At 35.3% G+C, this 25,065-nt stretch overlaps 1 protein-coding gene across 1 annotated transcript in view; it reads left to right on the top strand.

Annotated features, from left to right (window-relative positions):
- ANO3 (anoctamin 3) overlaps window positions 1-23,281 on the top strand; it is a 188,790-nt gene extending 165,509 nt beyond the window's left edge. The window contains exons 20-26 of the mRNA XM_049649103.1: window positions 2,332-2,429; window positions 5,166-5,299; window positions 6,380-6,532; window positions 9,752-9,899; window positions 14,004-14,084; window positions 14,261-14,366; window positions 19,386-23,281. Coding sequence (XP_049505060.1) covers window positions 2,332-2,429; window positions 5,166-5,299; window positions 6,380-6,532; window positions 9,752-9,899; window positions 14,004-14,084; window positions 14,261-14,366; window positions 19,386-19,568 — 903 coding nt within the window. The 3' untranslated portion in view covers window positions 19,569-23,281. The remainder of the gene's footprint in view (window positions 1-2,331; window positions 2,430-5,165; window positions 5,300-6,379; window positions 6,533-9,751; window positions 9,900-14,003; window positions 14,085-14,260; window positions 14,367-19,385) is intronic.
- The last annotated feature ends 1,784 nt before the right edge of the window (window positions 23,282-25,065 follow it).

The following is a 25,065-nucleotide window of genomic DNA, read 5'->3' as shown; positions in this document are numbered from 1 at the left end:
AATTCTATTATTATACTCATCTTACAGAAAAGGAAATAGAAATTGATACAAGTTCTATAATTTGCCTACAATTATAGAAACCTACTTGTAAATTGATGAAGTCATCAGTTGATTCAACCAACCTAGCATCAGAGTCTGCGCTTTGAACATTGTGCTTTCCAGCCACCATTGGGATAACACAGAGGCACAATCGAAAACATAAAGGCAATTGATTTGGATAAGAGATGGCTGAATGATTGCTGACTCACACATGTAAATTGGATTTAGAGTAAACATACTTCATGTAAAAGGAACACGGGTATCAGAATCTGATAGTCCTGTCTATCACCTAGCTTTATCATCTACAAAATGAAGATACCAACACCCATCTTATGAGGTTCTCAGGAGGAGCAAATGAGAAACATATGTTAAGGCCCCCAGCTCTGGGCTGTCCACAGTCATATGATTTTTGGGGGGGGGGGAGGTGCAAAGGGAATGAAAGCCTGGGTCTCCTGCATGCTCATTTATGCTCTTTTACTCATTCAAAGTATACGCTCTCTTACCAATTGAATTTTAGACTTGAAGGACTATATTTCTCCAGAGGGAACCATTATATGAGAGGGGCAGACCCACAAAAACTATTTCTTCCCTATAAACCACAAAGTCATAAAGGCTCAATTTTAACAAAATTAAAAATGGCCTGTCATCCAGGCCACTTTGGCCTATGACTGTGGAGAGTGAGCCAATCACATGGTTCTATAATGGTCTTTGTTTTCCCTTTCCACATAATAATATGCTCTGGTATTCAAGGCAACAAACACACTTGGTAAATAGAATTCATCTGTAATGTTATGTACAAGAGTAGAGGATGAGGGTGCAACAGACCAAGGCGTTCAGTTCCATTACCAACAGTCTACACTATATGACCTTGTACAAGTTAATTTACATCTTTGAGTCTATTAAAAAAAAAAAAAAGTTTCCGCTTTCAACTGGGGTCTATGCCTGCCTCTGTAGCTTAGTAATTATTCTGTTTCAGACGTTGTACGGAACCCATTTATCATATATATGCGGGAGAACTAGGGGGTCCTAAATTAATCCTAGAAAGAAAGGGCAGGCTTACATGGGAGAATTGAGACTTCTCCACACAGTAAAAATTACCGCTGGCAAGCCCTCTCTCTGGCTCAGTTTAGGGAGTTTTAAATTACTGGGCTGGAACCAGAAAACCAGGCTCTTCGTGTCCTAATTATCTGTTCCCTTTGAAGTCCCACTGGTACCAATTTGATAGAAATAGAAACTGTGGATCAAAGCTATAGTGACTATTGTTCTTATGAGCAGGACAGGAACCCATTTCTAAAGAAACAGACCCACGCTTTCCTACCCAAGTGTCTTCTACAGTGCAAAGTTTTCAAGCAAAACACATTAGTTGCAATGTTCATTGCAATCACATTTTTGTTTGTGGGGGTTTCTAATGCTACCCTTTATTGCATATCTGAAAAAGCAGAGAGCCGCAGAGAAGGCAAAACTGGGTCATACTGACAAGCCATTCTGTGGCATGCTTTTATCACTAAAAAATACATTCGAGGTAGATATTCCCTCTTCAGGATATAGAGCAACTGCTACCTACCTTGAGAGTGGGCTAGACTGAATGACTCACTTCAGAAAAGAACAGGGAAAGGGCAAAATGAGTAACTTTACAGTAGAAATACCTGGCAAACACTGTATCAACCAAGTGATGAAGATTAATGTCACTAGTGATGTCGTGTGGAGAGCATGTAGCTTCTGATGGAATGTGATGAAAATGGTACTTTATGTTTGTGATCTCCTTCCATCCTCAAAACACATAAGCCCAGGTTAAACACATGAAAACATCAGAGAATGTTGGTTTCTCAGCTTTGACAAATATACCCTGGTGATATATAAGGGGCAATGGAGGACTGAAGTGCATACGGGCATTCTCTGTACTATCTTTGCAAATTTTCTACATTTAAAATTATTATAAGACAGAAAGTTTATTCTAACTTACACATTTTTCTATCTCCTGATTGTTAATAGATATATAGTATTCAGAGCAATCATTAAATAGGATCATGCCTAATACAGACCTTGGCAGATAGTAAGTGCTCATTAAAAGTTAGATTTCTTGTTATTGCTGTTACAACTTTAATCACTATTCTTCTCTAATTACTGAAAACATCCCTATCAGGTGCCTTATACATGTTCTGTCTTCCTTGTTTTTATTTTCTTTATGCACTGAGATAGTACTGCCTGGTTTTAGAATTTGCTGTACAGTTTGAGGGTGGGGATGTGTAACCAACTGAGAAGAGCAAAATCATAGTTGTTGTTCTGTTTCAGTGTCATCCCAGTGGCTGTTTGATAGACCTCTGCCTCCAGATGGGAGTGATCATGTTTTTGAAGCAAATATGGAACAACTTCATGGAACTAGGATACCCGTGAGCACTTTATTTTTTAAACTTGCCTTATTTAAACTTGCCTTACTGGGGCCGGGTAACCAGACAGATGAAGGTTCAGTTCCCCCCCTGCTGCTCACCAAATGTGTGACCATGTGTGAGTTAGTTAACTTTTCTGAGCCTCAGTTTTCACATCTCAAGAGGGTATCAATGGCTGTATGTGCCTTGAGAACACTGGTAAGGAGTAAAGGAAATAGTGCATGTCAAGTACCCAGTACTCTGTTCAACATATTAAGATGCTTTTTGCTATTTTTAAAGCACTATTGACAGTACAGGTTCTTAAGGATAAAAATAACTTTCTGGTTTCTTCTGGCTACCAAAAGACCAAGGCAGATGTTGTTTAACAAAGAGAACCTCTGTTCATGCTCCTCGATCAAGAAACAATAAAACAAAGATACAATTTTGGATAGGGAGGACTTGTACTCTTTATTACACCAAAAAAAAAGTCATTAGAATAGGATTGATTGTGAAAACAACTATATATATAAACAACTATATATATATATATATATATAGTTTGTGAAATATATATATACATTGTGAAAACAACTATATATATATATATATATAGTTTGTGAAATATATATATACATTGTGAAAACAACTATATATATATATATATACACATATATATATACATATATATATATATATAATATTCTGTTTTGTCTCTTTAGATAGGGTTTATCTGTAAAATGCTGACATGTTGAATGCCTACTTTTATATCATATAAAATAATATTACTCTTCCAAATACACTGGAATACAGTGTATGTAAAACAATGTCATATGGAAGCTGTAAGGCCTAATCAAGGTTAAAAACATGACTATTTTGAAGAATTTCTTGACGCTAGAAGGACTAGTTAACTGATGATATAAATAGCTTAGGTTTAGTCATCAAATTATCCCATCATTCTTTCTCCTTGTTGGCTTACAAATGGTATCAGGACATTTCAGAGCAGAGACCTTAGGACTGGAGAAGTGATATCAACCCTGAAATCTGCCATGAGACATTATGTTACATATTAGGCAGTTAGAGCATGGACTATGAAATGTCTGAGACCTGGTTCAAATACTTTCTCTGCCTCTTGCTAAAGATGCTTATAATTTACTTCACCTCTCTCTGACATTATTTTTTTTTATAAAATAAGGGATTTGTGGAGATTGCATGAGATACCCAGTGGTCTTTAACCTTAACCAATAAACAACTGAGCCTTTTTGTGAAGAGATCCTCAATATTCCAAAGGGATGAAAATGAATCTCTTGTAAATGAAGAGAGCATAGGGATGTAGGGATAGAAGATAGGGTAGCCCACCCCATCATTCGTATCCCTTCCTATCCTTGATTCATCTCTTTGAGACGTAGGGTTTGGGAATGTCATTTGAAAATAGCTGAGGAGATTAGGTAGCAAGTGCCTACCACAAGATCTGATGTGCTGTGAAATAAATAGATTCATAAGCACCATCAAGATGGTATAGTAGTCATTATCTTATTTAGAATGGCTATTGTTATCATTTTCTGTGTACTTCTGTACATATCACACACTTTGGATAGCACATTTTCACGATGGCTTTGCCCAAGTGGTCAGCCTGGATTGTGTATATCAAATCCCAAATGTACAATGGTAAGGGGCATTCTGTTGGTGTTCTTTCAAATCCAGCAGGAGTGAACCAGTCACTGAATAGTAATTTTGAAAATTTGATAACATGGTTCTCTTTTTTAAAGTAAAATCTTAAGCAGACCGAAGAAAATAAAACTGAACCAACCAGGCCTGCCTCAATCCCAACACCCAGCCCCTTTTCCATCTTCATGAGGTTCCAGAGGCAACTTCCATGGGACATACACTGAAGAACTACCTGACTTTTGGATCAATGGTTGTTTTTTCAACACCCACTGAGTATAGATATGTAATTAATTATATGTGAGAGTTGAGGTACTATTCACTGAATCCTGTAGGATTCACTTCATTCTAGAGGTAATTGTCATATAACCCTGGAAATAATTAATTGCCCAGATGTCCCCACTATATGCATACTGGGATATTTCTGTGCCATGTAATTTCAAGATTGCCCCTATGCTAGGGAAATACTGTTGTTAATTCCTTTCCAAGTCTTTTAAATGGACTGAGACACAGATCCATTGCCTGTAAATTATTGTTCACTATATTAACAGAATGTAATTGTTAATACTCAAACCCTTCACATTCATAAACTCAGAGGTGAATAGACTTAGTAATACATTGCAGGATAGGGACTAGAACCTATATCTCTTGAAACCTTAACTAGGACTCAGTTATTCAATGTGAAACATGACTTTACTTGTGTTTCAAGAGCACAGCTCAGCTGATTTTGGGTTATGAGCAATGAAGAGCTCAGATCCAATCAAATAGGCAACATAGAAGTTTAAGTATTTATATAGGTTGGAGTGGAGGAAGGAATCAGAAATGGGTATTTATCTAATAAGTATCAGGAAGCACCTAAGTGTAATGGGAGGAATTAAATCCCGGATACATATGTAGACATTTAGAAGATCTAGGAAGGCTGAGACCTATTCTCTCATCTTAAACTTGGAAGTTGAGACCGTGCAAATATCTCTAATTCCCAGAAATGTGTAGTGTACTCCCAGAGTAGTGATATTTGTCTTTTCTTAATGCACTACAAATTGTTTACTACATACTTACCTAAGAGCTCAAAAGCCCTTTGTCTGTTCTGTGATATAGGTTGATCCAGAACTGGTGGTCACGACATAAAATCAAGCGAGGAGTACAAGACGCTTCCATACCTCAGTGGGAAAATGATTGGAATCTGCAGCCCATGAATATTCATGGACTTATGGATGAGTATTTAGAAATGGGTAAGGAAAGAAACTTCTACACAGCTCTTTGGCTTTCTTGATACTCTTTTGTAACTTCACACAGGCTTTGGTTTAAGAGAGAAAACCATCTCTGTCCTTTCCAACCCCAAGCATTCTAAAATACATCCATACCTTTATCTCAACATAACTAGAGAAGAGATTAAAACATTGTCCTTGGAGGGGCGCCTGGGTGGCTTGGTCAGTTAAGCGTCCGACTTCGGCTCAGGTCATGATCTCACGGTCCGTGGGTTCGAGCCCCGCGTTGGGCTCTGTGCTGACAGCTCGGAGCCTGGAGCCTGTTTCAGATTCTGTGTCTCCCTCTCTCTCTGCCCCTTCCCTGTTCATGCTCTGTCTCTCTCTGTCTCAAAAATAAATAAACGTTAAAAAAAAAAACATTGTCCTTGGAAGGCTCACAGATTCTGTCCTCTGTTAGCTGTAACATTTGACCAAAATGGAGAGTTTTCTCATAGTAGAATACCTAGCTTTAGTACAGGTATTTAAAAGGAACAAAATAAAGCAGAATCCATTCCTGTGTCAATAACATACCATCCTGCCAGGATAAAGCAATAATTATTTCGTACAATAAACCTTTGCACAGACCTGGTATGAGTTCGATTGAGAAACCCACTTATTTATATTAAGAAAATAAGGATTCCCACTCCAGCTGTTAAAATCTTTGTGTATTGTCTTGACATTTACTTTTGCTCTGGACTTTACTTTTTCTCATCTATTAAAAAAAAAAAAAAAAAAAACAAGATTAGGTCTCTTGGGTCCCTTCTAGAGCTAAGCATTTTTCTTCAAGCCCTCCTCTTTGACTTTTTTTTTTACTCACTCTTTCTTCGTGCTGCATGGCCTAGGGGTGGAAAGCACATAAACTTTCAATCCATTGAGATCAGAGTTTAAGTGCAGGTTTTAGGATTTTTAGCTATCTACCGTTTTGCAAGCTTACTTAACATGTATGAGCTATAATTTTCTTAGCCGCAAAATAGGATGAGCATATTAGGGATATGAAAACATATCCCTAATATCAAGAAATGATATTGTTTGTATTACTAATTTTGTAATGCTCTCCCTTTACAGTTTTGCAGTTTGGTTTTACCACCATCTTTGTTGCGGCTTTTCCTCTGGCCCCTCTTTTGGCCTTATTAAACAATATCATTGAGATCAGGCTGGATGCCTACAAATTTGTCACCCAGTGGCGGAGGCCTCTGCCGGCTCGAGCAACTGACATAGGTAAGATTCAGGAATTAAATGGTTCTTGCATTGCTAAGGCCATCAGGTGCCTTGAGCTTAGCACTATGTGGGTTTCTATTGTTGGGGTTCCCTTCCAACTATAACAAAAACTGAACAATTTTGGTTAACAAAATAATGAAATGAACACTAACTTACTTGGGAGTATGTTTATACTAAATATGCTATTTCATGAACTTGTTTATAACTAAAAATGATCTCATATACACATTTCCATGTTAATAAAAATTGCTTTGCTTCATTTTTTATAATTCCTGCACCAATTTCTATTACACGTTGTGTGACATTTCTAAAAACTCATTCCCTTAAATAGAGATGTTTAGATTGCTTCAGTTTTTCCTATTATAAACAACACTGAGGTGAACATACATCTTCATACATACTTTGGCTGATTATTTCCTCAACATACATTTCTAGAGTGGAAATCCTATGTCAAAGAGCGTATACATTAATTTTTTTTTGACATTTAGCATAATGCCCTCCATCCATTTATAATTTTAATAATTTCTCCACATGTTCTCTAGAAATACTGTGACAATTGATACTCCTACCAGGTATAAGAATGGTTCTTTTTTTTTACTGTTGTTCATCCTCACAAATCTGAGGAAAAAAACCATGTGATCTTGTTATGTTTCCCCACAGTTTTATAACTATGAGATTAAATACATTTGTATTTCTTCTTTACTAACTGTGTATGAAGTTTGTCTATTATATTTGATTTGGTAATCTTTATCTCCATGTTCACAATATTAACCTTTGATATATAGGTTGCAAACATTTTCAAATGCTGCTTTTTAACTTTTCACTCTATCATGAATAAGTTTTTAAAGTGTGCATATTATCACATTGATATATCTCTCTTATAGTTATTATTTCTGGCATTCTTAGAAAGTCCTTTAGAACTCCCATTTTTTCACCATGCATTTTTTTTTCACCATGTATTTTAGATATGTGTATGTTATTTGGTTATCTGTTAGCCCTTTATGGTTTTATTTAAATTGTTGATCTAATTGGAACTTGTTAATAAAGGGGTTGAAATTGGTATCCAGCTTTTTTTTTTCCTAAAGAGTGGCAAATTTTCCCAAAACCATTTATCAAACACTTCATCTTTCCTAGCTTGTTTGAATTATCTCTATTATACTAAATTCTATATAAACTTAGGTATATTTCTAGAATCTCCATTTGTCCCTTTGATCTGACTACTTATTTTTGGCATACTGTTTTAATAAACTGTGATTTTGTAATAGAAATTCTAAGTATATGAAAAAGCAAATTCATACTTTTCCTTCTCCTTTTCGGGAATTTTCTGGCTAATATTGCAAAGTTATCTTTTTGGTTAATTATATAAATATATATACATACATATAGTTAATTATATATATGTACATATATATGTAGATATACTCCACAGCCAACAAAGTTTATTTCAAATATACTACTAACGTGCAGAGATTTAATGCTATTCAACTTGAGTTCCCATTTTTTAAAACAACTAAAATTATTACTATTATTTAATTTAAATATATTTATTATTTCATTATTAAAGTAATATGAGCACATTAAAGAAAATCTGGAAAATAAATCAAAAAAGAAAAATCAAACCCCATTCCAGGCTTAATTAGTGTTTATTGTACTTTCCAATGCAAAATGTATTACTTTGTTAACTTTTGTAGGTTGTCTTGCTCAAACCAGACAACAAAAGGTATAAAAATAGTTAATATTCATCTTCCCTCTTTGCCTGTCCCTTCTACCTCAGGGCGTGAGTGATATCAGCTAGGCATTACACTTTGTCAGTGTTTTTCTTCCTCGTACAAATATACAAAAAATTGTACACTTATGGATTCTGCATTTTTTTTTCTTCATGAATATCCTCTAGCTCAAAACATATTGGTGTCATTCATTTTAATAGTGTAATAATACTCATAATAGATGTATGATAAGTTGTATAGTCATTTACTTAGTTGTCCCAAGCAGGGAATAAACATTCATAAATATAACTATGAATAAATATAGGTGTAAATATAGACACAGACATAGATATTATATATATTGTCTATCACATATCCATAGATGTGTATGAACAGTGTAACTCTGTAGTACAGGTCTCCAAAATAAGGCCTACCAGATTAAAATGTATTCACATTTTAATTTTAAAAAATATCAGATTAATCACCACAAATACTGTAACAAGTCCTACTTCAAACAATTACTTTCAAAAGTGTTTCTGTTCCCACAGTCCCTCAATAGCAGTGGATGGTAAGAGACTCAAATCTCCTACAATCTGGTAGATTAAAAAAAAATCTTATTTTTTTGAAAGGTGTTTCTCTGAAATGCTAATTTTCAACTAGTGATTGATTATTTTCATTTCCATAGCAATTACTCATTGGTATTCTTGGCCCATTTTTCTCTTGGGTAGTTTGCCTTATTAAAATTGTAGGACATTTTTGTGTATTCTGTATAATAACCCTTTGTTTTTTGTAAAGCAAACATATTCTCTCTGGTGATTGTTTTCTTTTCACTGAATATTGTTACTTTTGTAAAACTATATGTTAAATTTTGATGCATTCAAATGTTTTAATGGATTCTGATTTCTTGTCTCATGATTTTTTATGTCATGTATTTTTTATTTTTATTTTTTTCATTACAACTCAATATAATGAAACATAAAGATTTTGAAAAACAAAGAAAAGGGATGAGGGTTGGAGACAGTTGCCATCCTATCTAATTACCTTTAGCATTTTTGAGTATTTCCTTCCAGGACTTTTTTTCTTTTTTTTTTTATCAATACTTTTAAAACGATGTTTAATCCTGTTTCAAATATCACTTTTGACTACAATCAATATTATATGGATACTGTATACAATTTTAAAAGCTTTTTTGTGTGTCTTTATACCAGATTGGGAAAAGTCCTGGGTCTTGACGCAAAACTAGTTTTGCACTTTTACTTTAAAAAGGTACTTGAAACAATTCCTAATGATATTTTAATTTTCAGATCTCTCTAGGTAAGGTTTACCTTCCCTCTGTGAAAAAGTATTCAGTAGATTCCAATCTGTACTGAGATACTGTGCTAAGGAAGGAAACAATGAACAGACCTGGGGTCCCAAAATAAGTAAAACATTCTCTCCAAAGAAGACTCATTAGAGGGTTTTAATGTTTTTTTTTTTTTATTTTATTTCCTGTCTTTACTCTTTCTCCTACTAGGTATCTGGTATGGAATTCTTGAAGGAATTGGTATATTGGCTGTTATCACCAATGCGTTTGTAATTGCTATTACATCTGATTACATCCCACGTTTTGTCTATGAATACAAATATGGCCCCTGTGCAAGTCGTTTTGAATATGGTGAAAAGTAAGGTTGAAATTTACACATTTTTTCTTATATATTTTGTTTGTGATTGAAATGGGAACTCATTGGGAAGTTTTGTTCTGTGACCGTTAAGGTTAATGTTTTTGATCATTGCACTTAAAGTGTGCTTATTGGATGAAATCAAGCGGGATAAAAAGGGCAACAGTGTTTCTTATGCAAAAATTGTGAAGTCTCTCTCTGTTTTTACTTGTAAATGCCTCACTGGTATCCAAATGTTAAAAAACATTATAATGTATTTAGAAGTGGAAGAGACATTAGAAATCATGCAATGCAATCTTCTGACTATATGGATGGAAAAATTGGGCCCACACTGGTTAATCAAATTGCTACAGGGAATAAAGCTAGTTTGTAGGAGATACAGTGTGTGAAGGAAATGTCAGCTACATGATGAGAGAGTTGTCAAAAGGAATTTATAGCTAGGGATTTTAAGGTGCAGAAAATATTGCCCTGGATCTGTGTCCTTTTTTTTTTTCCTTTGAAATTAAAATTTGAATCCATGCTTTAGAGCAGGGTTTCTCAACATCTGCACTATGGACATGTTAGACCAGATAGTTCTACTTGCAGGGATGGTGGGGGTGTTTCTGTGCATTGTAGAATATTTAGTAGAATCCTCGGCTTCTACCCAGTAGATACAAATAGCAACCTTCCTACTCCTCAAGTTGGGACAACCTAAAATTGTCTTCAGATATTGCAAAATGTCCCCTGAAGAACAAAATCACCCATTTTACAACCACTGTTTTAGGGGAAATGTGTTTTTCACATCTTTCCTTCTTGAAAGCAAGTATTAGGAAAGAATGTCAGAGAGCACTAGCCATGGGGAATAGAAATGGGAGTTTCAGCTGCAGATTAGCCTTACAAGTGGAAGAAGTTATGGGAGATAAAGCAATGATAGGAGAAGCCACTTCAGTCCTACCTCAGGGGCAGGTTTGAGCATGCGTCTCATGTAGATGCAGGGCATGTGCCCCAAGATGCTGAGCTCTGGTTTACGATGAAATCAACCCTTAGCTCTACTGATGAACCGATATTTTCTCAGAACACTGAGACGCTTTTCTGAACATAAACATCTCAGTTTTTCAAAGAGAAGTAATAAAGACATAAAATCTTATTTTGTATTTTGGAGTCATGTCAAGGGACTTTAACTTAAAAGCAAACACCCTAGATTGAAATTCTTACTGCCTTTTACAGTATCATCAATCTGGACCCTTATCCAGAAGGGTCGCCTTGATCCAGGCACAATCATCAATCTGGACCCTTAATAAAGAAATAGTGTCTAAAGTAACATTTTATGAACTGTAAAAGACAATATAAATAAGCTACTTTTAGCATGAATAGTGAAAGCCAAAAAAAGTTTTTCTTAATTTAAAATAGTCTAGAAGTGGATTTTAAGGGTTTATAATACGTAGGCATGTTTGGGAACCCTCTTCCTTAGAAGTGTTGTTTGCTACTGTCTTTGCTTCCATCTAGTGGCAGGTGAAAATGAAAGTGGTTGGTTATCTGCTGTGTATTCATTTCCAGTCCTGCCTTTCATGCAGATAGCACCAGACATCTCCATATTCAGTGACTAGATGTAGAATAACTTTAAGAAGAGATGTAGAGGGCTTATACGAGGTTGAAACTGCACATTCCTAAGACCATCCTGTTATTTAATTTTTTCTAGGTATGCTTAGCAGCTAAGCTGGAGTAGATTCATTCAGATCAGAATTTTTCAGACCAAGATAGCAAAAGGACAAAATGGCTGTGGAGAGGAGGGTATTGGCAAGAGAGTGGTTAAAATGACAAATCATGGGGTCTGGGATGGACAGGCAAGGGAGTAAAACCAGTGCAGTCCTTCAGAATTCAGGGTTTACAATGAGATAGATGTACATTTGAATCCAGGTTTGAACGGCCGTTTGTTCTGGGCAGTGATTTTCAACATGTGTGTCCTTCAGAGTCCACAAGGCCGATATTGTTTTCATAATAATACTAAGGTATTCTTAGTTTGTTTGCTATAATGACATTAGTACAGATGATACGAAAGCGATAGTGGATAAAATGCTCTTGTGGCTTTGCGTAACTGAAGGCAGTGGTACCAAAAACAGCAATGACTGTATTCCTTTGTATAACCACCATTTTAGAAAATGCCAGTAAGAAAATTCAGAATGTCCTTGATGAAACAATAATTATTACATTTATTAAACCCCCGCCTGGAATAAATGTCTTTTCAGTATTCCATGTGACAAAATGCAAAGTGTGATAAAGCACTTCTCCTATATGCTAAAGTGTGGTGATGCTCATCTCAGAGTAAACCACTTGCATGATTGTTGGATTTGCAAACTACACAAAATGCTCTTATTGTGATATAATGATTTCCAGATAAACTATGGTTATTCAGACTGGCGTATGTAGGAGACACTCTTCTAGAAAATGGACAAAAGTAGCGTGTTATTTTAAGAAAAATAACTGACATATTTGTTGCCATTAATAAAGTTCAGGTTTTAAAGTGAAAATCAAAATTTTAGATAATTTTATCTACCACTGACCTTGAAAGTTTCCCAATACTTACAGATTTTTCTTGATAAAAATCAATGGTGATATTAACAATTATGCTTTTCGTAGTCTATAGTAAAAATATAACAATATTTGGAAGATCTGCATAATTCAAGAAACAAATATTTCCCAGATGACCCATATTTAAGGTTACAAAATTATGCATAGATAAAATATGACTTCAAAACACAAGATAGACCTGTGGATTTTAATGTAAAATCCATATAAAAAGTTTATTGATACTTTAAGACTCCACGTTGCAATTAAACTTTAAGAAATGGCACAGGTAGAACTTTGGTGTAATATCCATGAAAACTATCAACAATTATTTGAAGTGCTATTAAAATATCCTTTGTTTCAACTACTTATCTATGTGAGGCCAGATTCTCTACTTACTCCTCAACTAAAACACCGTTCTGCAATAGATTTAATGCAGAAACAGATGTGAGAATGTAGCTGTATTCCAGTAAGACAGACATCAAAGGATTTGCAAACATGTAAAACAATGTCATTCTTCTTACTATATTTTTTGGAACTTATCACTATTTTCCTTTAAAAATGTGCTGTTTATATCAATTTGTAATGAATTTGATAAATTATCTTAAATGAATTAATAGATAAATATTTTCTAAATTTATTTTAATTTATAATGTGTGAATAGCAATGCATCCACATTCATGCAAAAAGGTTCTTGAGATCCTAGTAATTTTTTAAAAAATTTAAAGGTTAGCTGAGCTCAAAAATCTTGAGAATTATAGACTTGGAGGAAGTTAGTCTCTGTAAAACTTAGTTCTTTATATGATGGAATTGATAATGTACATGCTCTAAGGTTATTGTAAAACTTAACTCTGACTACAATTTAATACCTCACCATCAGGATAGGAATTTCTACTTGTTTTGTTCATTGTCAAATACCAGTCATCTAGGAATTTTTCTAACAAATTATAGGTCCTCAATAAATATATGTTGAATAAGTTAAATCACAAATACACATGCTGTTCTATTGGCTGCTTAATTATAATTACAATTATAATTAATAATTAGCCAGATAGTGTGATTTGCACGTATAAAACATATATTTATAGAGTTTTAACACATAGGAAGTAATTAGCACAATGCTTAGTGCACAGTCAGCGCTTAATAAATGTAATCCAAATGAATGGGGAAAAACAGTGGAGGGGTGCCTGGGTGCTCAGTCCGTTAAGAGTTTGACTTTGACTCAGGTCATGATCTTGCGGTTTGTAAGTTTGAACCCTGCGTCGGGTTCTGTGCTGACAGCTCAGAGCCTGGAGTCTGCTTCGTATTCCGTGTCTCGTCTTCTCTCTGCCCTTCCCATGCTCATGCTCTGTCTCACCCTGTCTCTCAATAATAAATAAATGTTAAAAAAAAAAAATTAAAAAAAATACAGTGGACAAGAGTTTGTCTCATTAACGTAAACGTACATAATAATGGAAGTTAGAGGATTAATAGGACTTACTGAATCCTGTCATGTGTAATGAAAGAATTGGACCAGAAATTTATAGATCTCTGAATCATGTGATACTTTTCTTTTTTCCCCAGTTGTTTAAAGGGATATGTCAACAACAGCCTATCCTTCTTTGACCTGAGTGAGCTTGGTGTGGGAAAATCTGGTTATTGCAGGTACATACTTGTAAATTATAGCTATCTTTTCTTCTTGCTTTTATCATTCCATCTCCTCCCTCTACCTGCTAATGAGGCCATTTCAGCTGTCATTTTGGAGTTTTGGTAAATTACAGCATTTGGGGCCTCCATGCTTTGGTCTCTATTCCTCACATTGTTTGTCTTGTGGATTTTAGGTACCGGGACTACAGAGGTCCCCCGTGGAGTTCTAAACCCTATGAGTTCACCTTACAATACTGGCATATCCTCGCTGCACGATTGGCCTTCATTATTGTGTTTGAGGTTAGTCACAGGCTGATGAAATTACTATCAGTAAACCCTTTTCCTACTGATAAATGAGTTGGCCCTTTGAAGTCAGCTCCTCACTGACTTCCAAAAAAGGACTTGTGTATATCCCAGTAAAAGATTCAGATACAGTGAAACTGCTATAAGAAGTGCAAAAAAGCAAAAGCTGAATAATGTAAGAAGGTAGGTCAGTGGGTATTTATGCCAGAAAACTAAGATAAAAGAAGCTATTAACAGTTCAACTGAAAACTTAGGTTTGAGCCTGTTAGTAACCATATTTAAAAAGGAAAGGATGGTTTTCATCATGTGATGAGAGAATCTATACTTATTCATTGGGAATAAGAAACATATTTTCTAACAACTTAATTACAGTTGACCATATGTGTGTTTGTATAAGGGACATTGCAGAATTCAATAAATAATGCCCGAGAACACTTTCATAAAATGTGCATAGATTTTGATTATCAGAGTCATGTAATAATATTAGACTGTAGTCCTGTGAAGAAATTTTGGAGAAGCTACAGTATTGTTGCCTTCCTTAGCATATAAGAAGCTTGATGCCGTGGAGAATTTAGTGTTGGAATATATTGAGTATCGATTCTCTAAGGTACCATTAAGTTCCATGGAAAAACTGAATGTATCTGTTTTTTTATGGTGAGAGAAAAAAGACATACATAAGACTTTTGGAAAAAGTTTTTTTAAAGGCAGATATACCTCTCCACTGATCTCCAAAAAATATGTCAAATTTTGTAGTGAAACATCCTTCATCCATAAAACGAAATGCTTACCTCTAAGGTTTAATCCAGGATGAAATTCTATTTACCTAATGATTCCATAAGCTTATAAAAGTGTCTCCTGATGAAGTGTGACGTTTCACTTTATTACAGGTAACATAAGAGAGGTTAAGGCATATTTCCAACCCAATGATTCTAAAAAGTCTTCTTGTTATTGTGCATGTTTTTAATGTACACTTTTTTCTTCATCTTCTTTTGGAACTCAAGTGAACAGTCTTAGTCAAATGCCTCAATTTACAGCAGCCTGTCATCATGGAAACAAATGATTCCCTCTTTATTTTTTCTTCTTTATTCCTCATTACTAATTCCATTACCCACCCACTCCAAAAGCACCCACTCTTTTTTCTTCAGTAGAAAATTTCCCACATATTTATTTGAACATACACATATGTTATATAGTATTGTTTTAAGTGTTCTTTTTTCAAAATTACTTCAATGGTATTATGCAATAACTTATTTTTGTCTCTTACCCAGTTTACTTTTTTTAGACCTAGACAGAGATCTTTCTATGAGGTCAATCCATGTTTAGATAATTTCTTCAGTCTACTTATGTATGATAGTTCATTGGTTTTAAATACCATATTCCCCTGTGGGTGGGTACTTGGGCTTGTAATAATCTCTCTACCTCTATAAATCTCTTATAAATATTGGACATACTACCTTCTAAACATACTTAAGGGTTTTACAGGAACATTATACTCAGGTTTGGAAATTGTTTAATTTCACATAATACTGACAGATTACGCTCCAAAATTCCCTTAGATTTTCACCAGATTTTCATATAATGTGAATTTCTAATATTTTGCAATTGAATAAGAGTAAGGTAATATTTTGTTTTAATTTTTTTTTTTTTTAATTTATTTTTGGGACAGAGAGAGACAGAACATGAACGGGGGAGGGGCAGAGAGAGAGGGAGACACAGAATCGGAAACAGGCTCCAGGCTCCGAGCCATCAGCCCAGAGCCTGACGCGGGGCTCGAACTCACGGACCGCGAGATCGTGACCTGGCTGAAGTCGGACGCTTAACCGACTGCGCCACCCAGGCGCCCCTGTTTGTTTGTTTTAAGCTGTTAACTCACGTCATCAACTTTTAGTACTACAAAACCATTTTGGTTTCCTTTTTTGTGAATTTATAACCTTGATCTATTTTTGGCTGAATTTCTAGTTTGTTGCCAAATTTCAAGATTTTCTTACGTGTTCTACATATTAGTCTTCACCAGTTATAAATATACAAGATATCTTTTTCTTGTCCATAACCTATTAATTTTATCTATAAACAAGTAATGTTTAATTTTGATGTCATCAGGTCCTTCATGGTTTTCCTTTTAACGTTTTTGCTTTTTTTGTGTGTAGTTTACTTAGGAAATTGTCTTATCTCCAGCTCAAAAATATATTCTACTACGTATTTTACTATTAATTATATAATCTTACCTATCACATGTGTTAAAGATATCTGGACATTTTATAGAGACTAAGGGAAAAGCTTATTTTTCTCATTCAATATAATTTTTATACTGCTGTTTATTAAATAATATATTATTTAACCATTGATTTGTAAATCCACCTCTGTAATATTCCAATTTCCTATAGTAGGTGTGTCCCTGGCCACAATGTTCTGATTTCATTACTCCATTTGTCTATTCCTGTTCCTTATCACACTATTTAAATGCCCTGGCTTTGGAATATATCTTCATATCTGATAAAGCCAGCCACTTCCTACCCCTGCCAAGTTTGCTTTTTTTTTTTTTTTTTTTTTTTTTTGAGAGACAAAGTACAAGCAGGGGAGGGGGAGAGAGAGAGGGAACAGAATCTAAAGCAGGCTCCAGGCTCTGAGCTGTCAGCACAGAGTCCGAAGTGGGGCTCAAATTAACGGACTGAGAGATTATGACCTGAGCTGAAGTTGGACGCCCAACATATTGAGCCACCCAGGCGCCCCAAGTTTGCTTTTATTTTTAAAAATTGCCCTAGCTCTTTAGAGTTATCCATCATTTATATACATTTCAGAAGCCATTTTTCAGGTCCCTCAAATATCATGCAAGGATTATGGTTAGAATTGCATTTATAGAAAACACATGTTGACTTATTTACAAAATCTGTGCTGATTCATTAATCAACATGAAATTTATTCAAACCATTCTAATAGAGTCTTAAAATATTCTCTTGCTTGTTCATTCCTTTTTATTTCCAGAAACTTTGTAGATATTTTTATTGCTGTTATAAACACTGTCTTAGCCTCCATTATGATTTGATTGATTTCTGTTGGAATTCTAATGGTCTTTTCTAACATGTGCAATGTTCCTTGTTTAAGTCTTTCATTGGTTCTAACCTTCTGTCTGTTAAATCTGTTGGATAGCCTTTTCAAGTGATAATACAAGTCGCAAATAAGGACAGCTTTGTCTCTTCACTTGTGAGGTTTATGCCCATTTCTCCTGCTTTCCTTACTGTGTTGCTGGAAATTTCAGTAAGATATTGAATAGCAACGGTGTGAGCAATTGTATCTTGTTTCTAAATTTAATGGAAATACTTCAGATTTTTTAAAAATATATTTGCTGCAGGTTTTTTGTTTAAGATACACTCTGTCAGTTTAAGAAAATTATCATCTGTAACTGGTTACAAGGCTGCTTTGATAAATGGTAAACTTTAGCCTTTTAAAAAATAGATTTTTTAAAATACTGAATCATTCTCTCTATGTGAATCCGTTTATAGCTTCATTTATTACCATTGTATAGGACTCGGAGCATATTCTTCACTGTTTTAAATTATAACAAATGTTTTTTATTTTTATTTCTATACTTTTGAGACCCATTGCTGGATATTTATGTGCATACCAAATATATGATCAGGAAAGAAACTCCCGATCTACTTTTCTATGGTGAATACGACAGGCTTTACTGTGACCTACTGTGCAGTGCAATTTCCTGAGGCACTGACGTAAACCCAGTTAAAAGTACCTTGAATTCCTCTTTTCCACATAACGAGAAGGTTGTCACAAAGTCCTGTAGGTAAATTCTTTTTTTCCACACATCATCCTAACTCTATTACTATCAGATTTTCTTTTCTGAGCAACTGAAAGGTCTACTCTTCTCCATGGGAAAAGAAAAAGGATGCAGTTATTATAATAGGAGATGATATTTAAGTGGTGCTTCTATTGCACCAAGCCCTTCTTTAAGCCCTTCACATATATCTGCTCATTTAATCCTCATAATAACCATTAAGGGATATCATTCCTGTCACCATTTTAGAGATTAGACACAGAGAGCGTAGGTGATTTGCAAAAGGTTACACAGCTAATAAGGGTCAGAGGATGGTTCAGACATAGGCAGTTTCATTCAGCCTCTGAACTTTGGACCACAGGCTTATTACCTTTTGGTTTTTGGTCCTGTCTTTTTTATATACAATACTTTTGGCAGTCTATTTTTAAAAATTAATACATGTTTATCATAAAGGAATTATGTAATAGAGACAAAATATTTTACAATATTTGAACTTACTAGAGTAGAAAATCTATGAAATGCATGTTCTGGAGATTGAGTCCACAGTCTCACAGAATGCAGTCGTGGGCAGACTGTTTTCTATGTGGCTTATACAATGTGATTATGATCTATCAGACCTGAGTTTTCCTGGATGTGATCTTTCTCATCTCTATATATCAATGCATGTTATAATAGGATTGCATAGTATATAAGGATTTTATAGATGTGAACTTAAGATTCATTCAGTGTTTATAAAGTGATTTTTAACATGTGGCACCTAAAAGAGGAAAGAATTCTCTTTTCTCCTGATACTTATGTAATGGAAGGCAACAGTATAGTTGTTCCAATATAATTTCTTTAAAATTTTTTAGGTTTACTTATTTTGAGAGAGAGAGAGAGCGTGTGTGTGTGTGTGTATGTGTGTGTACCAGCACAAGTAGGGGAGGGGAAGAGAGAAGGAGAGACAGAATCGCAAGTAGGTTCTGCCCTGTCAGTGCAGAGCCTGATGCGGGGCTGGAACTCACAAACTGTGAGATCATGACCTGAGCCGAAATCAAGAGTTGGATGTTTAACCGACTGTAGCACCCAGGCACCCACCAATATAATTTCTGAAAATATTAATATTCTAGATAGTACACTCTGAGTTCTGATGCTTGATTGTAAGGCAAATGCAACATTGTTCACAATCTGTTCTATAATTGGCATTCCAGAATCATTGAAAAGTGTACTTTCTCCTCTTAAATTTGCAGCACCTTGTTTTTGGGATCAAGTCATTCATCGCATACCTGATTCCGGATGTACCAAAGAACCTGTATGACCGAATACGACGGGAGAAGTACTTGGTCCAAGAGATGATGTATGAGGCTGAACTAGAACATTTGCAACAACAACGGAGAAAAAGTGGTCATCCTGTTCACCATGAATGGCCTTAGTTAATACCTGAAGGGCAGTACCAATGGTGGGAATGATAGCAACCTTAAATTCTAGGGGGGATCCAGGAGGAAGGCATACCTGGCAAACCATACATATGATATGTTACTTGGAAATGCATCACAGCCATCTCTGAGATTTGGAATATCCAGGCTTCTAGGGAAGAAAAAAAAATGACTCATGACATCTAAATGGTTAGATTGACATTGCAGGAAGCCGGGATCTAATTCTCAGAACCAGCCTCAGGGAGTTGTGTGTTTGGAGACCTCTACCTTCCGTCAGCTGCAGTGTGATAGGAAGGGTGATGGTGAGGTTTCTAGCAACAGTTTTCCATGTAAACGTTCATAAGCCAGGCATGCTTACAGTATCACCTGCTCTTCAGTCACATACTAATCTGACTTTGGAAACTTAGGTGAGTTGAGATACTTATAAGAAATGACTTACATCAGTTATTGCCTTGGCTGCCAGAATTCCATGTCCCTTCAGCTTATAAGTTTGGGGAATTTTTTTTCTGAGTTTATGGATCTGTGCTACAAGGAATTTATGCTGCTTTACATTGACTATGCAGTCGAAGAGTTGCACACCTTTATTAGTCAAACCAAAAATCTAAGATTCTAAAAAGAATATCATTCACTGAAACATACTCTATTGCATTGGCTACATTCAAATGTTGCTACATTCAAATGTGTTGTATCACTGACAGAACAAGTTTCACTGCCTTTTTTTTAAATTAAATTTCAGTAGAGCCACATACTTATAAAATATGGGTGTTTATTCTCATATCATTTAGAATACCACTCATCCATATTTTACCGTGGAGGGCTGTTTTATAGTATGTTTAATTTTTTCCTCCCTAGTTTATTATAACAACTCTCACAGAATAACAGAATAACTTGAAATGCTGTAAATATGTTGGTTTTCCTTGTATTTTTGCACCTTGGCAATATGTAATGCAAGTTACATTTTGTGCAGCTCTGAGATCAGTTACATGGTATGCCATCGTGACTTATTTATTCAGGAAATCAGAAGCCAGATGCTTTGCAACACGTTAAGCTTTTCTAACAATGTGCACTTTTGTTCATGAGCTAATGAAAACAATGCATGAATATAAATTTATATTATTTGTAAATACACACACATGTATTTTTTGTTTTATTTCCTTTTCATCAGTAAAGGGAGTTTTCTGTTACTGTTTCTTTGATAGATTGATTTGGTTGATTTTTGAAAACTCTCTAAAACTAAGATCAAATCAACAATGACAGACATGGTTTTGCTTTGTTGTGGAGTTGCTATTTCGGTGTCAACTCTGTGAGTGTTATTGTTCACAGACAGATGCAATGGGAATGATGAAACCTCAAGTAACAAAAGTCTGGCGGAGGTGTAAGCTCTGGGAGCAGGTGGGGAAGAAAGAGGAGAGTTGAAGTAAGGGAATGTGTGGGAGAAATCAAGACACCTTTCCTTGCGAAAAAAATCAAAACTGATCTCAGTCTTCCTCCCCTGGGAATGGGGTGACGAATTACATACTCACACATTTATATACATATATATAGTCATATATATGTATTGTGTGATTATTATTTGTCCAATTAGGGTTTTTTTCCAATTAAAAATTTTCCAATTTTTTCCCAATAAAATTTTCCAGTTTTTTCTGATTGCTTTCCAAATAAAGCACGGTTGTTTCCAAAATGTATAAAGACCAGATTAAAGACAATGGAAATAAAGCTGCTTTGTATATATGCTAGAGTATCTCTAGTAAGAAAATTATAAAGTTTCTCTTACTGGAAAACTATTTGCTATCATTCTAACCCTGAAAATGTTTTTTTGTTTTTTGGGGTTTTTTTTTTTTTTTACTTTTTCTTCTTTTATTCCAGGAAAAAGCTGACAGATTATAGTTGTTCGTTGGTTTGTTCTTGTCAAAAATGAACACTTCCCCACTTGCCCTCTGATTCTGGGCAAAAGGAAGGACCCCAGACTCTAAACTTCCCTCCCAAGCCCTTATTGCCAAGGACTCTTACATTCAGATTCCTCGGGGGTTCTGTTTCTGCCACCTGCTAATCATAACAACTAGTTCCACTAACTGCACAAAGGAGTTTTAAACTCCTCCATGTTTGTAGTATCTGCAGCATTTCCTTTTATTTTGTTAGTTGAATGTATACCATGCCTGAGGATAAGTGTTCTGTATGCCTATTGAAGACATAAATGAACCTGACACTTATGTCTTTCCCAAATTAGGGACACAAGACAAAAATATTTGTCTTACTGTAGAGCAAAGAATAGTGGTAGTCATGCCCTTGAGAATTCTTTCTGCTCTTTCTGAGTTATTTTTATACTACCACCATCAGTGTTTAAAATCGTATTGATTGCCTAGAGAGAAAGAAAATGAAAAGAGAAAGGCATTTTCAATAAAAAATTATAATACATTGATTTAGGCATTGCTGCCTTTGGTAATTTTCGAGACAAATAGAAAATGAGAGAATCACCGAAAAAGTTACCTGAAATCCTCCTTTTGTGATACAATGCAGTAGAAACTAGCTATGCTTTTATGGTTGTTGACAGCAAAATATTGACAGCCCCTCACAGTATGTGAGTTTTAAGTCACTCTGCTTTCGTTGAGAGACATGTTTTATATCATGGTTTTCATAGGAATACAAATTATTTCACAAAGATTTATATAGCACACACTATTCTCAGGAATTCTGTATTACATGAATGCTGCTTATCTATTTTCATATTCTAAATCGTTGTCTTTTCAAGCAAATGACTAACATATATGTGCATGCAGTCTGCCTTGACAAGTTGTTCAAAGCTGAAGCACTTTCCCAGTCCAGTGTGTGAAAAATTTATCGAGACTATAGCTGAAATAGTTTGCAGTTGTCTGAGTCTGTGCACGCACTTTTCGATAAAATGCTGCTGAGTGACTGCATGATGAAATACAACTTCTGAACGCTGCACTTTCTTCCAGAATGGCTGTTAGCACAATCTGTTTTAGAACGGAATGGAAAGGAACCTCTTTCACTCAATAAATTGTGTGATACGGTATTTTTCCTATAATTTGCATGTTCAATTTAATCCTGCTTGTTTTTTCACTATAAGTTGGAGTGTGTTTGGGGAGAAGGGATTGCTCATTCTTTAGCTCTGAAGGCAATAGTTTCCTATTCTTGCAAGCCCTTGTTACACTCTTAAAAAGTTTTGGCTATTTGTTCTCTGATAAGCTCATTGTCATCATCAAGGCATTTGCACATGAAAAGTACAGATGGAATCCCGTACTGATTCTAATAATGCTTTGTTCTAGAAACAGAGGGGAGAGGAAGGTTGATTTGTTCTTATGAAAGCAGTAAATGTTTTTCACACAGAAGCATTTTCTTTTTTTCACACTTGGGCTGACTCCACCAATCACCATCAAAATCTCCTTAGGATAGGAATTTTAGCACAGATAAAGTTCATGCCAAGAAAGGAGGACATACAGGGACAGTGTAGTCAACTGGCAACAATAGGCTACCAAATTGCCCATGTTCTCTCAACTTGATGCTCAAAATTGAAAATTTAGGTTGCCTGAAGAGTTGTGTAACTAATATGGTTGAGCTGATAAGTTTGTCAATTGGAGGCAGGTAAACATAGGCCCAGGGTATGGTGTGTGTGCTTGTGTGTGTGTTTATGTGTGTGTGTGGGGGGGGGGGGTGCACGTATGCATACTTACTCTCTGAGATATGCCCAGCTCAGTCCTACTATGGTCATAAGGTATTTCCACTACATTTTCCCCCAAATCACTATATTATAACAGGTTTTAGGAATAATTGTAGATTTCATCCAGAGAATAAGTCATCATCTTATTCTTTCTGGTATTTTCAGTCACTTAGGAGAGAACGTTTTAGGAATGGCCTAAAAAACCCGGCTTTTGATAGAAATGTGTGAATTTCTCTACAGGCATTGCTATTCAAATTGAAATGTGCCAAGAGTTGTCTAACTGGAAGATTGATTTAGCTTTAGCTAGAATCATTGGTCAAACGAGGTTCCTACTACCTAAGATGTATGCATTTGCAATGGTGATGTCTTCAATGCCATCTGGATTCATCTGAAAAACTACATCCACAACCACATTTGATGGTTTTCTTTCTAGAAAACACAAGTATTATAGCCACTATGTTCTAGCAACATCCACATTAAGGCATCTTTTTTTTCAGGAAAGGAAAATGAAAGCAGATACGTTGATTAAAAAAGACACTCATATTTAGGATAAAATCCAATTTATTGTATAATCAAAATCTACTCTCAGGGAGAAGCAGCTTATCCATCGAATCTCACTGTTTTAAATGATGATCCCACTTTGTGCCCCAGCAGGATTCTCCCTAAATAAAACTGGTTCTACATCCAGCTGGATCCAAGTGAGTCTTGAGTACACGAGAGAGTAAACTGTGTGGATGCTGTGTTACATCTTTCTTTAAGAAAGAAGGGGGCAAATTTCCAGACATATGCCTATATTGACTTCCTCAGAATATTTATTTCCATCTTAATTCTCTCTGTGTGTGGAAAAAGCAGTTTCTCTGCTTTCCGTTTTTCAGGAGGGAAAACTTCCTAAATTATTAGTTGAAAAACAAAATTTAATGATACCTATTAAATGGTCCCCACAAAATATAACTGTTATATATATGGATGGCTAACCCCATGTGGTATTCACACTGCCTCAAATGCTTTATAATTATTTTGTCGGTGTCCATGCCACTCAACATTACCAGGTGAATATAGTCAGCCTAATTTATTTTTTAAATGATTATTTTTTTAAATAATCTCTATGCCTTACATGAGGCTTGAACTCACAACCCTGAGATCAAGAGCCACGCCCTCTACTGACTCAGCCAGCCAGGTGCCCCCACATCAGGCTAAATCTAATCTTTCTAACAAATAGTATGAGCCAGACTTTCCCCACTTTTCATTAAGTGAGAATAGGGGGATTGAGTGGCCAGAAAAATCTGATGGCAAAGATAATTGTGGAAGCAATGTTTGGGGTATGGTTGAGGGGATGTAGAGACTTTCCTACCTAAGCAAAAGTGCCTGCTTTGCAGGTCTTATTTCAGCTTTTTCTGTGCACATACCCTGACTTCTTTCTGACTGAAAAACAACCACAGTTTCATCCATTCTGTAAAATTCAGAAGAAATGAAGTTTTTTCCCATTATTTTTTTTCTTTATCTATTTTAAGATTACAAAGCTAAATATGGTAAGCTTAGATTTCAGTGACAAGTCTAGCCAAAGAATAAAAGTCTCAGTTTTCAAAGCTGAAGATTAAAAATGCACTTAAAAATATATGCAATTTTATCTTTCTAAGATGTGTGGCTATTGGCATCAATATTGTGTTTTTCATCTAGGAAGTTTGGGGAAGAGACAGTGGTTTCTCCAACCATTTTTATTCTTACGTGGATTATTAATTACGAAGGATCATTAAAGACTCCTTCTAAACTCTCGTAAGAAGTTGTAATGCCAATTTAAGGAAGATTTGCTCCTTT

Source organism: Panthera uncia, chromosome D1 (genome assembly GCF_023721935.1).
Source record: "Panthera uncia isolate 11264 chromosome D1, Puncia_PCG_1.0, whole genome shotgun sequence".
NCBI lineage: Eukaryota > Metazoa > Chordata > Mammalia > Carnivora > Felidae > Panthera > Panthera uncia.
Note: the sequence above shows the minus strand (reverse complement) of the source record. Positions and strands in the feature narration are given on the sequence as shown.